This window comes from Bicyclus anynana, chromosome 15 (assembly GCF_947172395.1).
Source record: "Bicyclus anynana chromosome 15, ilBicAnyn1.1, whole genome shotgun sequence".
In the NCBI taxonomy this organism is placed as follows: Eukaryota; Metazoa; Arthropoda; class Insecta; order Lepidoptera; family Nymphalidae; genus Bicyclus; species Bicyclus anynana.
This window is the reverse complement of record NC_069097.1, coordinates 15,202,451-15,222,791: the sequence shown is the minus strand read 5'-3', so window position 1 is coordinate 15,222,791 and position 20,341 is coordinate 15,202,451. Positions and strand designations below refer to the sequence as shown.

Below are 20,341 nucleotides of genomic sequence, written 5' to 3'. Positions count from 1 at the left end.
GATGATCGAATGACAGCGTTACGTTTTTTGTGCGCAAGCTACTCTGCGCACCTTTCACCGTGCGATGCAGACGTACATAGTGAAGCTGACACACTTTTTAACCCCGCTCCGTTTACTTTTTATGAATGTTTACACTAGCTCGCAAGTCCGTCCACTTAAGAGGTGCGGAGATTTTGTACAATCCTATTAGTTAGTATTTCTCCCTTTCTCGTCTCCGCAGCCTCGCTCCGCTTTGGTGGACTGGCAGCCTAAATCAGGTTATACAGAAAAAACAAATCATTCATATGAACATTTTTTTTATTAATACATAGCATCAAAATAATACAGTAAACTTAAAAAAATAATTTACTAGGGTCTTTTTAAAGTACACAAATAAAATTTCAAATATGTCCGTGTGTGCAAAGACTGACAAAATTAACCGCGCGATACGTCGGCACCATATAAAACATTAAAAAACCTCTACAACAGCTTTATAAATAATTAATTTAAACAAACTATGTGGACTTTTATCTTGTACAACCGTGCGACCAATTCATCAGTCTGTAAGCACTCTTATAGCAAATGCTGAAAACATTTGAAAAAGACACTTCAAGAGCTTGTACAATACATATCATGATTTATTTTTCTAATATTGCACACATTTTCTTTTTGTAGATTACCTTATCCAAGAATTCATGTAATACAAAGCTTTTGCCCTTTAATTAAAAAATAAGTTTCATTTTTCTTTGCTCTTACATGTACTTAATTTACAACATGTTTTCTATTAAACTAGTGATAATCTATTTGTGTTTAATATATCAAAACATTTAATTTAATTAAATACACCGATATAATAGAAGCATTTGGCCAAATTCATTTTATAAATCTTCTAATGACAAGGAAAATTAATGACTTTTCCAGTGACATTCTGTAATATTATAATGGTAAAAGTTAGTGTGTGTGTGTGTATTTGCAACTCCTTTACGCTTTAACTACGAAACCTAACTGTTAACTAACTGCTGAAATTTGGAAAGAAAATAAAGCCATGATTGTTACCGCAAGGTTGGTAAAAAATAGAATTTTACGCAAACTCCCGTAAATTGGCGGTAAAGAAGAAATTGGCGCTGTTTTCATTTGGCAACACAGGAAGAATGTAAATTATTGAAAATTGATAAAATTTCATTTTTGGTATAAAAAACACATGTTAGAGCGCCTTGCCAACAAAAACAGTTTCCTAACCATTGGTAGAATTGCAACTGACAGACATACAAAAAAACTTAAAATTTCTTAAATTAATGTACATGCCCTTGAAAGTCCCTATAGCAAAAGTCCACACAGTGGCGGATCCAGGATTGACTTTCGGGGGGCTCAACTCCTATGAGGGTTTAGGAAAGCATTTTGTATATAATTTTTATAAATCCAAATTATTTTTACTTGTCAACTCAACTCACTCGTACATCGTGCTTTTATCTATGAATTAACGCAAGATGTCTTTCACTGACTATTTAGTGCTAGGTTGTCTTCCGCTTCCTAAACTATAATGCAAAATGTATGAATGTTGTCTATATTTTATCCGTATTCCCAGGGAATCGGGAACTACGCGAAAGTGCGAGGCGTCTTAATATTATATAATTGACATATACCCTTACCTACTGTAAGCTAGCTTTTTAGTTGTGTTTTAAGCTTAGGTGCTTGGTTAGACTAGAGCCTCTTAATCCCCCGCCTGGATCCGCCACTGTGCCAAAAAAAAATCCAAGTGTGTCCAAGAAGCCGGTGACATAGAGTAAAAAATAATACACAATTTAAAAAAAAGATAATGAACGCAACAGAGGGCAGCACTAGGCCAGTAGCACATCACTTGTTCAACACAATTTCGCACCAGCGCATCGCACACCACTTCGTATATACATGTTAACATACTGTGTCTATATCGATATAACACTTATCACAAATTAGATTTATCGTCCATTGTCGATACCACTGCTATTTGTTAAACGGAGTCATCTGTAACAAAATAATTTTAAATAGTTTAAAAAACACGCTTTTAAAACGCACTAAAAATTATAAATATTGGATTTAAGTCACGTGACTATTTTTTCGTATTCCTGACAGCAAACCCTTTCATTTGATATCCATATCATGGGGGTGGATATCAAACAGCCAGGCTCCATTCTGGGGAGGCCGCCATATTGGATTTGTAATGACGTTTCTTAGCTAGTCATGTATTGTCATCAGAACTCAAGAGCGTGTGCAAAATTTCATCCCAATCGAAAACCGGCAAGTGGATCAAATTAAGATTCCAAAATTTTCTTACGTAGTTACAAGTGAAGCTAATATAAAGCGTGTAAAAAAGATCGAAATGTCCAGACATAAATATATAAAAACAAATATAATGGCTAGTTGAGACTTTTTTTAAATGGTCCACACCAGCCAACTTATTAATCCATAAAAATATTAATATCCTCCATTTTTGCAAAGATGAATGAAGGCAAAAAAATACGTACCATGATACCACCATTTTGTTTTCTTAGGATTTTTATTGCATGTTTTTACGTAAAATGAATTGTCCGGTGGTCGTTTCTGGAAACACAAAAATATATAGTTTTTAATACTCATAACAGAAACACATTTCATATCACTACAACTTATAAATTAACAAGTGTTTAAAAAGTCGTCCGCCAGTATAAAAATAAAATCACTTTTTCTTTACAGCTACTCGTGGCATAGTGGCAATAGAGAGACAAATGCGACCAACCGTCCGTCAATATGGACCATCCACATGTGACCATCACTATGGAGAGGCAGACCGACTGTACGGAGAGCGCGGGCGACCAGTCGTCCGTCAGTATGGACAGTCAGATGTGACCATTGCAGTACAAGCGCACTATACCATAGATAACAACAGAGAGTTTCTCACTTTTTCTTTACAGCTACTTAGCATAGAGACTATGGAGAGGCAGACCGACTGTACGGAGAGCGCGGGCGACCAGTCGTCCGTCAGTATGGACAGACAGATGTGAGCATTGCAGTACAAACTCACTATAGCATAGACAATATCTGAGTTTCTTACCTTTTCTTTACAGCTACTTAGCATAGAGACTATGGAGAGGCAGACCGACTGTACGGAGAGCGCGGGCGACCAGTCGTCCGTCAGTATAGACAGACAGATGTGACCGTTCGAGTATACATGTGGATGTACTGGGATGTTATTACCTATGAACGTCACCTGTGGAGGGGAGAAAGACAAACATTACATTATGATGACGTATTATCACAACTTATTTTTGTAGGGCAGCACATCCTATATCCAATATATTCTATGAGGTGAATTCATGTAACAGAATACAAACATATCTTTGTAGTTGAGGCACCCAACCTTTCTGGACTTGGATTTAAAATTTATTTCGTGTGGATTTAAAATTTATTTCGTGGGGATTTAATTCACAAGCATGCTTAAAACAAAAAAAAAATGTATCGACTCTACTACCAGCACAAAAGGTATATTCTACTAAAGAGTAAGCAATAAACTCTTTTTCCTTTTTAAAATAATCATCGCTTACATTGTTCACTATCATTTCACTATTATTTTTAAAAATATAAAAAGCTGATTCAAATGCCTCCAAGCATTTCTGTTATTGTGGAACCCAGGGCTTTATAGCCTAGTCACAAAGCTATCAATTGGACCAAGGACGCGTAATATACTCAAAGGCACAATTATCCGTCAACTCGCGTCATTTTATAGTGGGCGGATAACTGTGCCTCTGAGTATATTAGCCGGCAAACAAGTGAGTAAGGTAGTTTGATATGCACGACCGATTCATTTTGAAGACTATGTGCTAATTAACTGCAGACCGTATTCTAATGAGTTAGACATCACATACGCAACGCATGCAAAGGCTATATCGCGCGCTTGGAATTCCTTATGATCATAATTACGTCATCAGGCCAGATTCTTGTCTTTGACGGATGTTTTAATGTAACTTTGTTCTTTTGTTTTTGACTAGCACACACACCCCACAGTTTCACTAGCGTAAACCCCTTTCCTGCTGGAATATAGGAATAAAATACAGCCTATGGCACTCACAAAAAATGTGGCTTTCTATTGGTAAAAGAATTTTCAAAATCAGTTTAGTAGACTGTAAGATTATTCCCTACAACCTTTACATCTTTATAACCTGCGTAGTTCCCATTCCCATGGGAATACGGGGATATAACCTATTCGCCAGTCTACATTAGAGTAGCATGGTGTAAAAAAGCCATAAAAGTCTTGCAGTGCATTGAATTTGGTATATTTAACGTGCTAATAGATATTAGCACATACCTTACATTATAATTATTATGCAGAAATACGTTATGACCGTGAGAATTGTTAGCAGATGACTGCCAAGTTTAATACTAGTATTATTAGTTCATTATCAACCTATATTCGGTTATCCGTTACTGCAGTTATCTCCACTGACGTATCTAGGATTATTTCCTAGGGTGGGCGTGGCCCCCGACATCAAGTCATTAGTATCATAATAGAATTCCATATTGGTAGCCCTGAAACCTAGGGTGGGCACAGCCCACCCGGTCCCCCTCCTACATACGCCTACGGTTATCTCTAGTTCCACTTAATCTTACTTGACTAAAAACTTACCTCTGGTGAGTCGAAGGGATACTTATTTGTGAATTTAAATTGCAAAACGAACTTTTCCCCCTCGTACAACGTGCCGGGCACCCCTTCCATGTGTACTGTCCACCTGGAGGCAGAAATGACAAGTTTTACGCCCTCACAATAGTAGGTAAATATCGTAGTTTGATCGCGGTAGATAGACATCAAGCGGGTTGCAGGGAGCCGCTGGGTGCGGTAAAAATCCAATTCGTTCGTAACACTTCCGATACTCCGCGCGGGCCAGGAGGGGAGTAGCCATGCCCCGAGCGAGCCCACGACTTCACACCCGCGCAGTTCTTACCCCCCGTTGCCCGCATATCATGGGAGTGTCATCAACGTTCTACGTGACGTCACATATTTAGTATGAGTGTGAAAGTGTTTATGTGTTAAATCATGAGGTTATATTTAGACAAGAGTGGCGATATTAGCACAAACAAATACCAATTGAAGTGTGAGAGATCATTGAGCTATAAATAATTCGCTGATCATTCACAGTTCACACATTACAATGAATGGCACGACAAAAGCATTTATCGTACGTACTACATCACATATGTGGCAATGTAAATAAATAAAGCCATTTAAAAATTAATATTCAACACTTCTCTACTGAGGAAAAGAATGAATAAAGTAATCAGTGGCGTTTACATTTTTCTAACTATAACTATTCATATTCATTTATTTGTTCAGAATACACAGATAATTATGCATTTGACCATTTCTGGTGTACAACAATTTGTAAATACATTAAATTTAAAATTAAATTAAACTAAACTTAATTTCTGAAGGTACCTATGTTCAGAAATTTCATTTTAAATGTCAAATATAAAAGTAATTGCATATCAAAATGTCATAAAAATAAAACTTGGTTCCCGCGGAATTTGTGAAAAACTGAATTAGTTTTCATCATGGAAAAGTCTATGGTTCCCGCGGGATTTGTGAAAAACTGAATTCCACGCGGACAAAGTCGCGTATCTCACACCTAATAATAATTATAATTAACTTGCTCTTAAATAAATGAAAATAAAGTTGATTGATAAGCTCAGAACAATGAGAGGGGTTAGGCCAATAGTCCAGCACTCTGGCCCAATGTGGATTGGCAGACTTCACACATGCAGATAATTAAGAAAATTCTCTGGTGTGCAGGTTTCCTCACGATGTTTTCCTTCACCATGATTTTTATTCACACGTGATATTTAATTTCTTAACACGTGAAAAGTTGGGAGGTGCATGCCCCAGACTGGTACTACTATATATACCCCAATTGATCTCGCTTCAGATCATGAGGTTGTGGTGTGATGTGGGTCAATATATTCACAAGATAACATCTCACAGTATGCAATGTATGAAGTAACATACCTATTGTACCAAAAATACTATTTAATATTTAATTTTAAAATTGTTTTTTGAATAAAATTATAGAATATAATTTTCCTCACATCATAACCATTGTTATATTTATTTAGTTTATTAAACATACATGTAAGATTATTACTTATGAGCCACCTACAATGTTTAAATAAATTTAGCACAAAGTTATTATTACATTGGCATTCTATAAGAAAGGATTGTTCTTCTCCTAAGAGGTGGCTTGCAGGATAGTATAAAGTTGAGGGTATTGTCTAGTATTAAACTTGTTTACTTCAAGTATGTTCATTTTACAAGCACATAAAGAAACATGAAGTTTGTACAAAATTAGTTAATTTAATGAAAAGACAGTAAGAAACTCTGCAGATACAATGTTGCTTTATTGTCTATTTTAATAAAGGTATGTATATTTAAGAATGTGCTTTGAATCAATGGAATTTTTGATGTTTTTCCAAGGCGGAGGGTTCCTACAAATTGTATGCAAGGTATATATTCTTGACAAATGGATGAATGACTCATACAAAGTGCAAAGTAATTAAAAAACAACAGACAAGTTCAGTTTCAGATATACCCAATGTAATCTAGATTTTAATATAAAATACTGCAGAACTGATAAGATAAATACTTAGTTAGGTTTATAAGGCTACATAAGACTTTGTGGTCTTATTTTGTTTTATCTAAATGAAAAAAAAATACAAAGGGTATTTTTTTTCATTTAGCTAGCTAAAACATTTATTATTAAAAAGCACGTAACAACGCAGGTATCACCAAGTTTGTATCAAATAGTCTTGGAAGTTAATTTGTTGCATTAGATTACAGCGCCAATATGCGCATATAGGTATCACATGGTATAAGTTGTTGATCCATTCAGCATATTTTTTTCTAGAATACCTACCCGACCCAAAGATAAATAAGGTCACTTATGCTTACAGTGTCAGATTTTGGCTGGCCTGATCTCCGTCTACAGTGACTCCCGGTGGAGGTTCTTTCATTAACGACATCAGTTCTTTCTGTAATCGTCGCTGAAACAATAAATAATAAAACTTACCAGAAACACCCTCAAAAGATTTTTTGAATACAAACATTTTAAAAGACAACAATAGAAATCTTGACATGAAATCTCATAGGAAACTGTCATAATAGTTCAGTTTTAGGTTTGTAAAAAAAGCACGATCTGAATTAGGTTTAAGGACAACGTATGCGGATGTATTACTTCAATTTAGAATATAAATAATTTGCAGACGAGTGATAATCGTAATAATTTTAATTAACTTTACAAACCTCCGACGGGGACATAGCCGCCATTGTACCAATTCAGACGTCTAATGTTGCCATTATAATTTCAAAGTTTTGCCCACAATATAACTTTCAGTCCTAAAAATAATTATCAAGGCTAATTGTTTGGCTAATATATTCAAATATTCTTATGATTTAATGAAATACACCTACAACTAAAATATTTTAATACGCTTAATTTATTGCTATTTTTTTCGTTTTTGGTGATTATAATTAATTTTAAAAATATAACTTTTGTGGGATGTAAATACTGGCTAATAGATGTCTTTGTCAAATCATTTAAGCTGCCAATGTCAAGTCAAAAATAAAGTCAACTGTCAAACAAATGTGCGAAAAAAATAAAAATGGCAGCGCTTTGTTTTGTTGTGCAAATACTTTAGATTTTTAGATAGCGATTCTCAGTATTTACGGGAAAATGAATGTTAATTATATTACGAATCGCTGATTAGTGATAAACTCCATTTTATATTCGTTCAAGTAGTTTATAAAGTAACAAATTGTGCATTAAAATGGGTTCACATTCCAAGAGAAGTTCCGCAGAGTGGTTTATCGACCAGTTAAATGTATATAACGCGAAATTGCTAGCATTCGCTCTAGTCTTAGGATTTATAGGATATCACGGAATACTGCACTTGAGATATGGTAAGACATGACAATGATGAATGACGTATGTATGTTACAACCGGGGGATACAAGCAGGATCTTATTCGTTACCGACATTTAAAAACATTATAAAACAATAGACCCATTTATAGACATACGCAGGTTGTAATCGATAAAAAATGTACTATATTTGGACCTGAAGTCATCACTTGGTGATTCATTGTGATTAGAGAAAATTAAGTAGGTATAATCTAAACAATTAATGCCAACCAAGTCTAGGATTTCATTTATATTTCTCATTTTAATTATTGCTATTGTATCATTTGTATTTGATTGCATAATAGATAGGCAAATGTCAGCCTGATTTCATGGCCTTTCATAGGGCTCCCTCTCTTATAACACAGGTTGTATCTTAGAACCACCATTCTGCTTCAGTATGATTTGGCAGGCTCAAGATTATAATGTTTTTTTTTCTCAACTTTTGGATTGAAGGGGGAAGGTTTGAATATATTGATTTTTATTAGATGTTTGTGTAAATAAGGCCAATATTAACTAAGTTATATGTAAAAAATCAAAGATTGTCTGCATGTTTGCAAAATAAATCTGATTAATATTATATGTTTGTTTCTCTTTAACGCTGCAACTACAAAACCGATTTGGCTGAAATTATAGTTACAATTTATGATCTTTAATTATAATTTTCTGCACATCATCATAATATTGGCAGTTGTGCATCCGTTGGCGCTGAACCTTGCTGGAGTCACTCCAGCCAGCTGAATTAAGAGCTTCCAAAAGCTTAGCAGGCCGTAATGAAGGTTGTTATTAAACTGATGATAAATATTTTAGGTCCTGATTCCTGTACATGGTTGCTTTCATCTGGACGGTACAAAGGTGATCATGAGTGGCAACCTTATGGCTGTATGTTACATAAGTACTCTAAAACGTAAGTTTCTTTTCCTTCACCATCACCTTAACTCATTACATTTTATTTTTATTTTATTTTTATTTTTTTATTTTTATTTATTTGGGACAGAAAACATTTACATATTAGAGGTTAGTAAGGCTTAAATTACCATGCAAAGGGGTTAATAAATATGTAAACAACAACACTATCCACGAATTACACAAATTAAAAATAAAGGTGTCACAAAACATACCTACAAATGACATTTACAAGACAAACAAGGAAAGTGGTTAACATAAAGCAGTCGAATCAAAAGGAAGAAGTACACAAAAGACATACATACATATTTGAAATAAATGAACTTTGACTTCACCATTAGTTTTTTTAACACTTTAACCGATACTAGAATGTTAATATTAAATCATGACTTAATTGAAATAAATGAACTCTATATCACAGACTTCTTTAGATATGGAACTTTCTCATGCAATTTATGTTATAACTCAATGACTCTGATACTGAAAATAAAAATATCTCCCATTAATAAATTTTGTTGCTTTTAGAGATGCAAGAAGATGTTTGCGTTATTTGGCATTTTGGGGTAAATACAACAGCTTTGCCTTCATTGGGGACTCAAGGATAGAACAATTGTATGAATATTTTATAGGTAAGTTTGTACAATAGCATGAGAGTGTTTAGTGTAATAAATGTTTTTGAGCTTCCTACTAAGATGTTCTATCAGCATTGAAGTTTTAAAGCAAAAAGGTGAGAAATGTTATATCAGCATAGATGTTATTTTATTCAACAACAAGCTAGCATTTTACTTTAATTTAGTCATATTAAGTATGATGTAGGAATAGCGACTCTGCATCAACTGACAGGATGATTGACATGTTGTGGGAAGTTGCCAAATGCAGGTAGCTCAGTTGACTGTGGTGTTAAGAAGTACTTACAAAAGGCAGATGTTTTGTAGTAAACATCTATCAGATAATGTGATGTTGAAGTGTGTGACTTTTTTTTTCTAAATTTACGCCATTCAAGTTAGATCAGCCTCATTTTTGTAGACAGTGAATGAAGCCATGCTTGGAAACTCCAAGCTCTCTAAAATAAGCTTAAAAAGAAAAAATAATAAAGGTACAGTTTTTGTACTATGTAAATTCAGAACCATAAAAAGGATGTGTAAAAAATCTGCTCAAAGTCACTCATCGAGCGATGGAGCGAGCTATGCTTGGAGTTTCTTTGTGTGATCAGGAATGAGGAGATCGGTAGAACAACCAAAGCCACTGGCATAGCTCAGTGAATCTCTAAGCTGAAGTGGATTGCCACTTTGGCTTGCAGCTTTTTGTGGTGCCATATGGCAAGGCATATAGTTTCAAGAGGGGATGGTTGTTGGGGTCCCAAGGAAGGTTGCTGGAATGACAACCCTGCACCGGAAAGCGCAGTGTTGGTTGCCTCCCCACTAGGTTGACAGAAGACATCTAACAGGTTGCAGGGTGCCCCTAGATAGTGAATGTCCATCGGCTGTTAATGTTGATGATGATCAATATCTGTTAACATTTACTTGCAGGTGTGATAAAGACAAGACTGGATGTAGATTCCTCCTACTCCACCATAGACCACCACATGCCCAACTACACATATGTGGACAGTAAACTGAGACTATCTATCACCTTCATATGGAGTGAGGATGTGTCAAAGACCATGGTGGAACAGTTCAGGACATGGTAATTATTTAATATTTTTGTATGAACCAAAGACCATAAATTATTTACTGCAAAAAAAAAAGCACATTGGTAATTTTTATTACCAGCTATATATAAATATTATCAGCCTGATTGTTATTTCAATCTTTTGTAGGGAAATAAATGGCGGTAAAAAAAATCTAAATTGTAGTTCACACATGAAACATTATACCAACAATTACAGATCTGTATTTATTTTCTCACCGAATAATATATAATTAATGTATTATAGAATATAGATAAGACAAAGACATTAATATAATCATTATAATGTTATAGTGTTTGATTTTAGTGTCCTTGTCTTAAAATATAAAGTATATTTATACTTAAAACACATCAAACCTAATCAAAAATTAACCTTCAAATTAATAATAAGGTTTAGGTATATACCATAAGTATTTCTGGGCTTTTTTTATCCGTATTAGAAACGACCTTCACCCATCTATTTAATGGATGAAAAGTATTTTACATCTTTAGTATGTTAAAAAATATATTGCTTGAATATTCATTATTGTAGGTATTTGTGCAATATTGTTAATGTATTAGGATGTAAACAATTTGTATGTATGTGTATTGTTACTATTTAAAACTATGTTAGTAAACCCTAAGTTTTCCTAAACCGAAGGTTGCCTGAAGAAATCGCTACATAGCGATAAGGCCGCCTTTTGTATGCTAATCTCTTAATATGGTTTATTTCACTTGTATTTGTCTTTGTGGTGTGCAAATAAAGTATAACTATCTATCTATCTATATTGCTAAAAATTTCCTATTAATAACTATCATTAATGATAGTTTGGCCAGTGTGCCTAGTGGGAGTTTTCAATATTTCATACTGTTACTATCACGTTGACGTAAACGCTAATTTATATGGAATTGAAACAGTTGTGCAGTAGTGACACTAGATGGCGCTGTTTCAATTCCTTAGAAATTCGCGTTTACGTTACGTACGGCACTCAGTAGTTTTGAGGCAACTTACTCGCAATTTTCTTACTAAAACATAAAATACTTGTCATCCATTAAACAAATAGGTGAATGTCGTTTCTAATTTAGATCTTCTATTCTCTAGGACTTCCATTTAATATTTTTTTTAGAAATTACCCCTGCAAAATCTTAAACTACGTCTATACTATAAAGCTGAAGAGTTTGTTTGTTTGTTTGATTGAACGCGCTAATCTCAGGAACTACTACGATTTGAAAAATTATTTCAGTGTTAGATAGCCCATTTATCGAGGAAGGCTATAGGCTATATATTATCCCAATATTCCTAAGGGAACAGGAACCATGCGGGTGAAACCGCGCGGCGTCAGCTAGTACTTTATAATATTAGTGTAGACAGAAAGATTCATTTCAGAAGAGAAGAAGAGATGGTTGGATTGTGTGAAAGAGGACATGTGTGTAAAAGGAGTGGATGACGAGTTGACGAGTAATAGAGACAAATGGAAAAGATTGACATATTTTTCCGACCCCACTTAAGTGGTTAAGGGTAAGGAGATGATGAGACAGAAAGATTCATTTCAGGCAATCTTCAGAAAGACCGCCATCAGTGATAGTAGCCAGCGCAGGCTTGCAGCTAGTAAAGAACCGCAACGCCACAGAGCAAGCACTGGAGGAGTACAAGAGGAACCTGACGCAGCTGGTGCAGGCGGTGGACAGGCTGGCTGCGCGCGGCTCGCACGTGCTGTGGAAGACCATGGAGGCAGTCGACGTGTCCAGGCTACGGGGTGACGTCAAGATCAACAACGCGGATATTGATGCGTACAATAGAGCTGCTTTGGAGGTCAGTATTCAATTCCCAAGTGATTTTAAGCGTGTTTCGCTTAACTTTTTTTTTATGTATGTAGTATCACTGTCATTTGTTAACCAGTTTTTGGAAATTATTTTTTTGTTTGATGGAGTATATATTATATATACTACCATAATGGTCCCATTAAATGAAATTGCGCATTCTGTGCTATATGATGCTAGGGCACAATAAAAAATAAAATATTTTGAAAAAAAAAAAAATTAACCGTCTTCAAAAATATGTTATTCTAAAAAGCGAAAAATAACATCGTACCTATGTCCTTTTTATTGATTGGTCTGAGGGCGGTAAATAATGCATCTTTGAAGTTGGTTCTTTTTTTTGTTAAAAAGATTTAATGTTTGCTTTTTTATCGCATGCCTGTTGGAAAGCAGTGATGAGCTCTATGATTTAAGAAGGATATATAATAATAGGAAAGAGGAACAGGAAGAGGAGGAACTAGCTTGCGTGGACAGTTTATATAGATGGCAAAAAACGCAGACGCGTAAAGGATATTCCAGTCTTTACAGTTTTTTATCCATCATGTCCATTTCTAGAAAAAGGATGTCGAAGGTTTATGGAAGTTGATTTCAATCGCATCTTTAAATAAAGTTATCCAACTATGCACACTGAAAACAATAATCGAAATTGTTGGTCCTCCAAGTTTATGGTGAAATTACTTCAAACGTTTTAGTTGTTTAACATTAGCATACATTGCTTTCAGATACTGCAACACAGTGCCATAAAAATGTGGGAATCCCCTCGCCTGGCCTCCGCCGCGGCTTCCTCCACCGACGGGCTCAGCATCAGCCCCACAGCCCTGCGCCACTCGGCGCAGATCCTGCTCAACATGTTCTGCAACGACCACATGAACTTCAACGACGGCACGTGCTGCGCGCTGCCGGAGCCGTGCACTCAGCTGCAGCTGCTCACGTTCGCGCTCTTCCTGCTGTGGTGAGCGACAGTCCCCTTCCACTCAGCATCAGTCCCTCATGACATGACGGGTAACAGTAACAGTGTACCATTATTTTGTGAGGAAACACCTCGAGCAGGTCTCAGGACTTGTGACCTTGGGTGTAGATTGAAGGGATCCCTTTAGAATGCATTGACACTCCTTCCCTCTGTCCGACACATTCTCCATGCCCACACTAAACAATAAATAGTTAATAATTAAAACAAAACTTCATTGCACAAAATCAGTAACGTGACTAGCAGCGTGATGGTGTCCACGCTGCCTAACAAACAAACTCAAGCTCAAGTCATCAAATACCCTTGTTGGCGCGCAACGACACGTTACGTGGCCTGCGATTGGTCCACATATCCTCTTTAAAGAAAAACGCCATACTCTTTATACAACTGTCAAATTGTTAATGTCATTATCTTCTAAACTTAATTACGCAATAAAAACTAACGTATCCATGTTGAATCAGAAGGATACCTTTAAAAAGTCAAGATTTATTTATACCATCACGGTTGCAACATCTTTGTACAAATACCTCCCTCGTACTCGTAACACTCATGAAACCCTTTCCGCTCAGCATCAGTCCTATAATATCATTGAAGAACTGGCTTAATTTCGTAATCTAGGTTATCGACCATCTTAATATCTAGTTCTCTTTCTAGCGCAGTGCTGGCCACCATCCGTCGCGTGTGGCGCTGGTCACAGAACATCAAGCAGCGAATGGACGGCTACTCTCTGGTCAACCAGGTCAACGAGAAGGTGGTGGAACCCCCCTCCGCTATGGCAGCCATCGCTAAACTTGGCATGATCATGGCGTACTTCTACCTGTGTGATAGGACCAACTTCTTTATGAAGGAGAATAAATATTATTCAGAATGGAGTTTCTGGCTGCCGGTTGGATATGTTTTTGCTTTGGGACTGTTCTTTACGGACGAGTCTAGATCTAGTAGGTGAGTTGGTTTTTTCACTACAGCTTTATATAAGCAAACGATAAACAAAAAGAATAAACTTTGGCTGAGTTTGTTCTGGGCTCTTCTCGGACCAAGGCGCCCTTTGGAACCCTTGTAACTTTAATTGTTTGAATGTGAATTTATTTATCCTCGCCCTCATGGTATGGGGGTGGTTTTTAGAGTCACAATTTTAAAAATTTGCTCATAAATCATAAAAAAAAAATCGAAATTTAATGTGATTCAAGAATTTATAAAATTCAACCCCCAAAGTGGTGAAATAGGGGTTGAAAGTTTAAACTGACTTCCACGCTGATTAAATCGCGGGTGTTCGCTAGTAACATAGATGCGACAGTCTATCTGTGCCATTTATCACTGTGCCGAAATTTATTTTAATCGATTTAGTCGTGAAATGGCAACAGACGTAGACAAACAAAGTGATCGTGTAAGGTTTCCGTTTTGTTCCTTGAGATACAAATAACTACATGTGTTTCCAAATTTTCATATAAATGAAATGTTTTCCAGCCACTCCAGAGTAATGCACCGAGAACAGACCAACGAGTGGAAGGGTTGGATGCAGCTGGTCATCCTTGTGTACCAAGTGACCGGGGCCAGCAAGGTCCTGCCCATATACATGCTGGTCCGAGCTCTGGTCTCCTCCTACCTCTTCCTCACTGGATACGGACACTTCTACTACACCTGGAAGACGGGAGACATTGGTCTGGTCAGATACTTCAGGGTTATATTCCGACTCAATTTTCTGACCGTGGTGTTATGTTTGACCATGAATCGACCGTATCAGTTCTACAGCTTCATACCGTTGGTGTCTTTCTGGTATACCCTGGTAAGTAATAATATAAAGATCTAACCTGACGGATGAAAAAGCGGGATTCTTTCGCGGGACATCGTAAAAAAAACGCATATAATCAAAAGTGATCTAATCAATCTAATCAAAAGGATATTTACGTTTACGCAACAATATGTAGTAAAAATATCGATAGAAAATCCGTCTTCTGAATAAAAAAAATAAAAAGTTTTATGCAATAGAAAAATGTGGCGTTTCAAACTATACTTCGAGTTATTCTCAAAAAGCGGGACTGAGCCTGTCCCGCGCGGGGCATTTAATTTTGTTTTAAAAATCGGATCGTCCCGCCAAATAGGGACGTTTGGCAGCGCTGGAAAATATTCACATGCCTGGTATGGTTGCTGCCACACTTTCCAAGATTCAAAACATATCTCGTATTAAAAAGGTTTAATCTATACTAATATTATAAAGCTTAGAATTATTCAGAATTCATTCAGTAGTTTCAGCGTGAAGCCTGAATAACAAAAAAAAAAAACACGGACAGACAGACAGACAGACAGACAAAAATCGAAAAAAATTTTTTTTAGCTTCAGTATCGATTACATAATGCCCCCCAACAAAAATTTTCAAAATATTTTGAATGTACAGAATGTACTAAATGTATAGAATTCGTTATAAGTATAGATTCTAGATGGCGATTACTTATGCCACTAACGTTTCTTGTTACAAATGATATAAGACAAACCTTTAATTGCGAATAAATGTATAGAATTCGACCAGTTTTATTACAAGTATAGACAAGTATAGACAACTATAGACAAGTATAGACAAGTATAGACATGTATAGAATATATAGAATATAGACAAAAATATAGATTTAAAAAACTGTCGTCATCCCTGTTATGGAATATACTCCCGAGCACCCTGTATTTCCAGTTCTTCGTGATCTGGGCGCTGCCGCCGCACATGGCGCAGTCGTCCAGTCACACGGCCGACAGCAAGCCGTACCAGTACCTGTACGTGGCCGCCAAGGTCATCGGGCTGCTCATCATCGTCACCGTGCTGTACATGAGCGAGGTGTTCTTCCAGAAGATCTTCGTCACGCGCCCATGGAAGGCGCTGTTCGTCAACGCCGACGATGACATACACCAGTGGTGGCTGGATTGGAAGCAGGATCGGTGAGTTACTGTGAGAATGAGAGGTGTTGGCTGGTGGGAGGCTTCGGCTGTGGCTAGTTACCACCCTACCGGTAAAGACGTACGCAAGCGATTTAGCGTTCCGGTACGATGCCATGTAAATGAAATGAAACCGAAAGGGGTGTGGATTTTCATCCTCCTCCTAACAAGTTAGCCCGCTTCCATCTTAGATTGCATCATCACTTACCATCAGATAAATTTGTAGTCAAGGGCTAACTTGTAAAGAATAAAAATGAGCCTGTATCGGTATATCCTAATATATAAAAAAATCGAAATTTTTAAACAGGTACGGAAATTTTGGAAAAAATCGGAGAAGGATAGGATATATTTACAACTAAATACTGATCATTTATTTTCGATACAATAAAACATCATTTACACAGGCTCATAAATCAACGTTACATCTAAGTTCTTACAACTTAATATCATTTATTAGGATAAAAGAGGAAAAATGTTTATATATACAATTTTTATTATCTGGGTTTATCATAAGACAAGAGGATGTCAGCGGAAGTAAGATAATTACTATTAATTTACTTCAGTAGCTATTTCTCTTTCCAGCTATTCAATGGCGTACGGAATAATATTCGCCACGGCGTACCTCCTCGCTCAACGCTACAACCTCCTGGACGACAACAACCACAGCAACCTCTTCACTCCCGGCCTCTCCCTCAGCGCGACCCTCCTAGCCTTCATGGGGCTCGGCAGTTACGTCACATTCACCTTCTTCTGCACCAACACTTTCGACTGCAACGAAATACACAGTTACGTCACATTTTTGCCTATAGTCAGTTATATTTTGTTAAGAAATGTTTCAGGTGCATTGAGAACGCGACATTCAAGTCTCTTTGCTTGGTTTGGGACGATAACTTTAGAGTTGTTCGCGAGTCAGTCCCATATATGGCTCGCAGCGGACACTCATGGGGTACTGGTTTTGATCCCCGGGGCGCCCATTTTGAATTTGATTCTCACTTCGTATATATTTATTTTCACCGCGCACGAAATACATAAGTTGACGGCTATAATATTGCCCTACGCTGTACCTGATGATTGGAAGCTGGTTTTGAGGAATTTCGCAATTTTTCTGGCCATTTTGGTCCCGATTGGCATACATGATGGCATGTTTTAGGATACGTTTATGTGATGCTGTGTTTTTGTATGCTTTTTCATGATGTTTCTGGATGTGACATTTTTGTCCATATACTCAGTTATATTTTACCAAGAAAAGTCTCTGGAACGTTGAGAACGCGTCATTGTAACCTTTTCGTGGTTTGGGATGTTAACTTTCGAGTACATTCGCGGTTATAGTTAACTTGAAACGTGTCTAAAGCATTTTAAGTGCATAATTCCTGTCTTTATTGCTTTGAACGAACGATTACATAAAAAAAGTGAAATTACGAACCTTCTGGTTATTTTCGTCCCGATCGGGATACAAGATGTTTAAGAATACTTTTACATCATGCTATCACACTTGGATGCGGTTAACATGAATATATATAAATACCTTAAATAATCATCACACTTTTTTAATTACATATTTATTGGATGTAAAAAGGACCTTCAGATTTTTTCATTTGATTGTTTTCTTAACGCTTTTATATGAATATAATATGTTTTAAAATATTTTTACATGATGGAATATTTTCGGAGACTAAAACTTTGCCACTTACCTAAGTGCTCACCCTTTTTTAACATTGTGTTTTAAACTCATTCCAACTCAACCCCTTATAGTGTTCCACTTTTGGCACACAGTCCCAATCTATACTTATAATAAATCTGTAGAGAGGTCAATTCTGTACATGAAATATATTTCCAAAATAACTATCAGGGGGTGATTAGTGATCGATACTGATGCCAAAAATGCAATCAGTAAAATTTTTGTCTGTCTGTCTGTCTGTCTGTCTGTCTGTCTGTCTGTCTGTCTGTATGTTCTTTATAGAAACAAAAACTACTGGATGGATTTTAACGAAACTTGGTACAATTATTCTACATACTCCTGGGCAGGTTATAGTATACTTTTTATTACGCTACGATCAATAGGAGCAGAGCAGTGAAGGGAAATGTTGAGAAAACGGGAGATGTTACTCAATTTTTTAAGCTTCCGTCGAGTGTACAGCTTTAATGGTTAAAGCTACATAGAAATCATGAATGACGGAAATGTTTTCCTTAAAATTCTCTATTAAAACATAACAGCATATATATGTCTATCTTTTATGGTTGACTTACAATAACACGTGTAACTCCCGATAGCTTAGCAGTTCGGAGCTTTTTAATTATATTTGTCTACTCTTATGTTTATAACACTCATCACTCATTCCTAGGTTAAAAAGGTTAACATTATTACCTATTCAATAAAAAAAGAATCATAAAAATCGGTAAAGAAACACCAAAGTTATACAAGAAATACGCTAAGCCATCGCGCGTGAATACTTATTCATGCTATATGGCTTATTTTTGTGTAACGGTTGCCGCGCTCGATGCGACTCGCGGGGGGGGAATAAATGAAGAAGGTAGGGTAGGGGTAGGGTAGGGGTAGGGGTAGGGTAGGATAGGGGTAGTTGAAAGTTTACAACGACTTTTACGCGGACGAAGTCGCGGGCGTCCGCTAGTTCTTAATAAAACACTTTTACTTCTACAACACTATTAGCTTAATAGTTGTACGTATCACTCGTATGCTCGTAGAGATACTTTTTTATAAACTGGCTTTACAGCTCTGAGTTCTAGTACGTAAAGATACGTAGATATAGTGCGTACAGATAATGCACACAAAAATAATAAATGGACAATTTTATTTATTTTTTATTTTGTATTAAAATGTAAATATAATAATAGTGTGATATATAGTAAATATGCACGTGATTTGGATTAAGGTCAGATATTTTTCTTGATATTCACAACTAGGTATATATTTTTAATTTATTCAATTTAAATTTAAAATATTAGTTACAAAATTTTTAGTGTGTAAATACCGGAAATTCAATATTAGTGAAACATTGGCTATTGGTCCGTTCGAAAAGTGACGTTTTTTTTCTTTAAATACGTCACTTTACATACTTAAATGTTAAAAATCGTAGCCCGCGGCTAAAACCTAAACTGAAATTGACAGCGCCTTAGACAAATGGCAATAAGACCGCCATTACCAATTGACAATGAGCGCTATTAAGACATTAGTTCCGCGTCTGGGGGACTTTTTTCATGAAAAGGACTATGTATTGGTTGCCCGATAAGTGTATTTTGACATTTGTGACGTCATAGTCACGTTCTCACAGCACGCCGAAGTGGCGGTGTATTAAATGCATAAAACATGTGAGATATTTTATGTGTATTTAGCAGAAAACAATAATGTTTATCTGAGGATTTTATTACTATTTATTGTTTGGCTATGTCAGAAATCGATCAACATATTAAAAAATACATGCATATGTCCTATTGGTTGCAATTGCAAACTCGAATTAGCTTGAAGTTATGATTGGCGTACGAGTAAAAGTTAGATAATAATTATTTTGTAGTAAGTAATTTATTAAAAGGAGACCAAATAAAGTTTCTCATTGAATATTTCATTGTAAGTTTACATACATATATTACTTTTATAAGTTTGTGCTTAGTCTATTCGAATGTGACTTCGAAACATGAAGTCTTGGATTCGATTTCTGGGTCGGGCTATAAATATTGAGCTTTGTTGAGACCATATGCTTCTGGTCGTTATCATTAACATCTAGTTGTGGCCGGTAAAGTATTTAAACATTATCATAGGGGTAATACATAGCAACTCCATTAAAGTTGAGGACATACATGGTACTTAGACCCTGTTCCATATATGTCCTCAACTATATTGGAGGAAGACTTAAGCAATTAAGGAAGAACCTTATCAATGCTTCCCATCATTCATGATTGTCAAATATGGGAAGCCCATCTAATATAATTAATAAGGGTTCCATTTTTGTACTTTGACGTTTGGAACCCTGAAAATAAAATCTTTTATGTTATAAAAGTGATACTATATTTAATACTAATTTTAAACATATTTAAATAAAAATATATGTAAGATGACTTACACATTTTGTTTGAAAGGATTTTTTTTGTTTTGTATTTTTATATTTATTTTG

General features: G+C 36.0%; 2 protein-coding genes across 2 annotated transcripts; one reads left to right on the top strand and one right to left on the bottom strand.

Annotated features, from left to right (window-relative positions):
• Positions 1-279: 279 nt before the first annotated feature.
• LOC112051352 (ubiquitin-conjugating enzyme E2 W) lies at positions 280-7,385 on the bottom strand. Its single transcript, XM_052885765.1, has 6 exons — positions 7,283-7,385; positions 6,932-7,023; positions 4,619-4,721; positions 3,050-3,205; positions 2,484-2,559; positions 280-1,983 (listed from the first exon to the last, which is right to left on the bottom strand). Exons 1-6 carry the CDS (start codon positions 7,304-7,306, stop codon positions 1,970-1,972), a joined length of 465 nt encoding a protein of 154 aa, XP_052741725.1. The 5' UTR covers positions 7,307-7,385; the 3' UTR covers positions 280-1,969.
• A 233-nt stretch (positions 7,386-7,618) lies between these two features.
• Positions 7,619-18,737, top strand: LOC112051353 (N-acetylneuraminate 9-O-acetyltransferase). The gene is made up of 10 exons (XM_024089955.2): positions 7,619-7,939; positions 8,747-8,843; positions 9,368-9,471; positions 10,372-10,528; positions 12,065-12,323; positions 13,051-13,280; positions 13,950-14,237; positions 14,760-15,078; positions 15,976-16,217; positions 16,797-18,737. Exons 1-10 carry the CDS (start codon positions 7,807-7,809, stop codon positions 17,362-17,364), a joined length of 2,397 nt encoding a protein of 798 aa, XP_023945723.2. The 5' UTR covers positions 7,619-7,806; the 3' UTR covers positions 17,365-18,737.
• Positions 18,738-20,341: the final 1,604 nt, after the last annotated feature.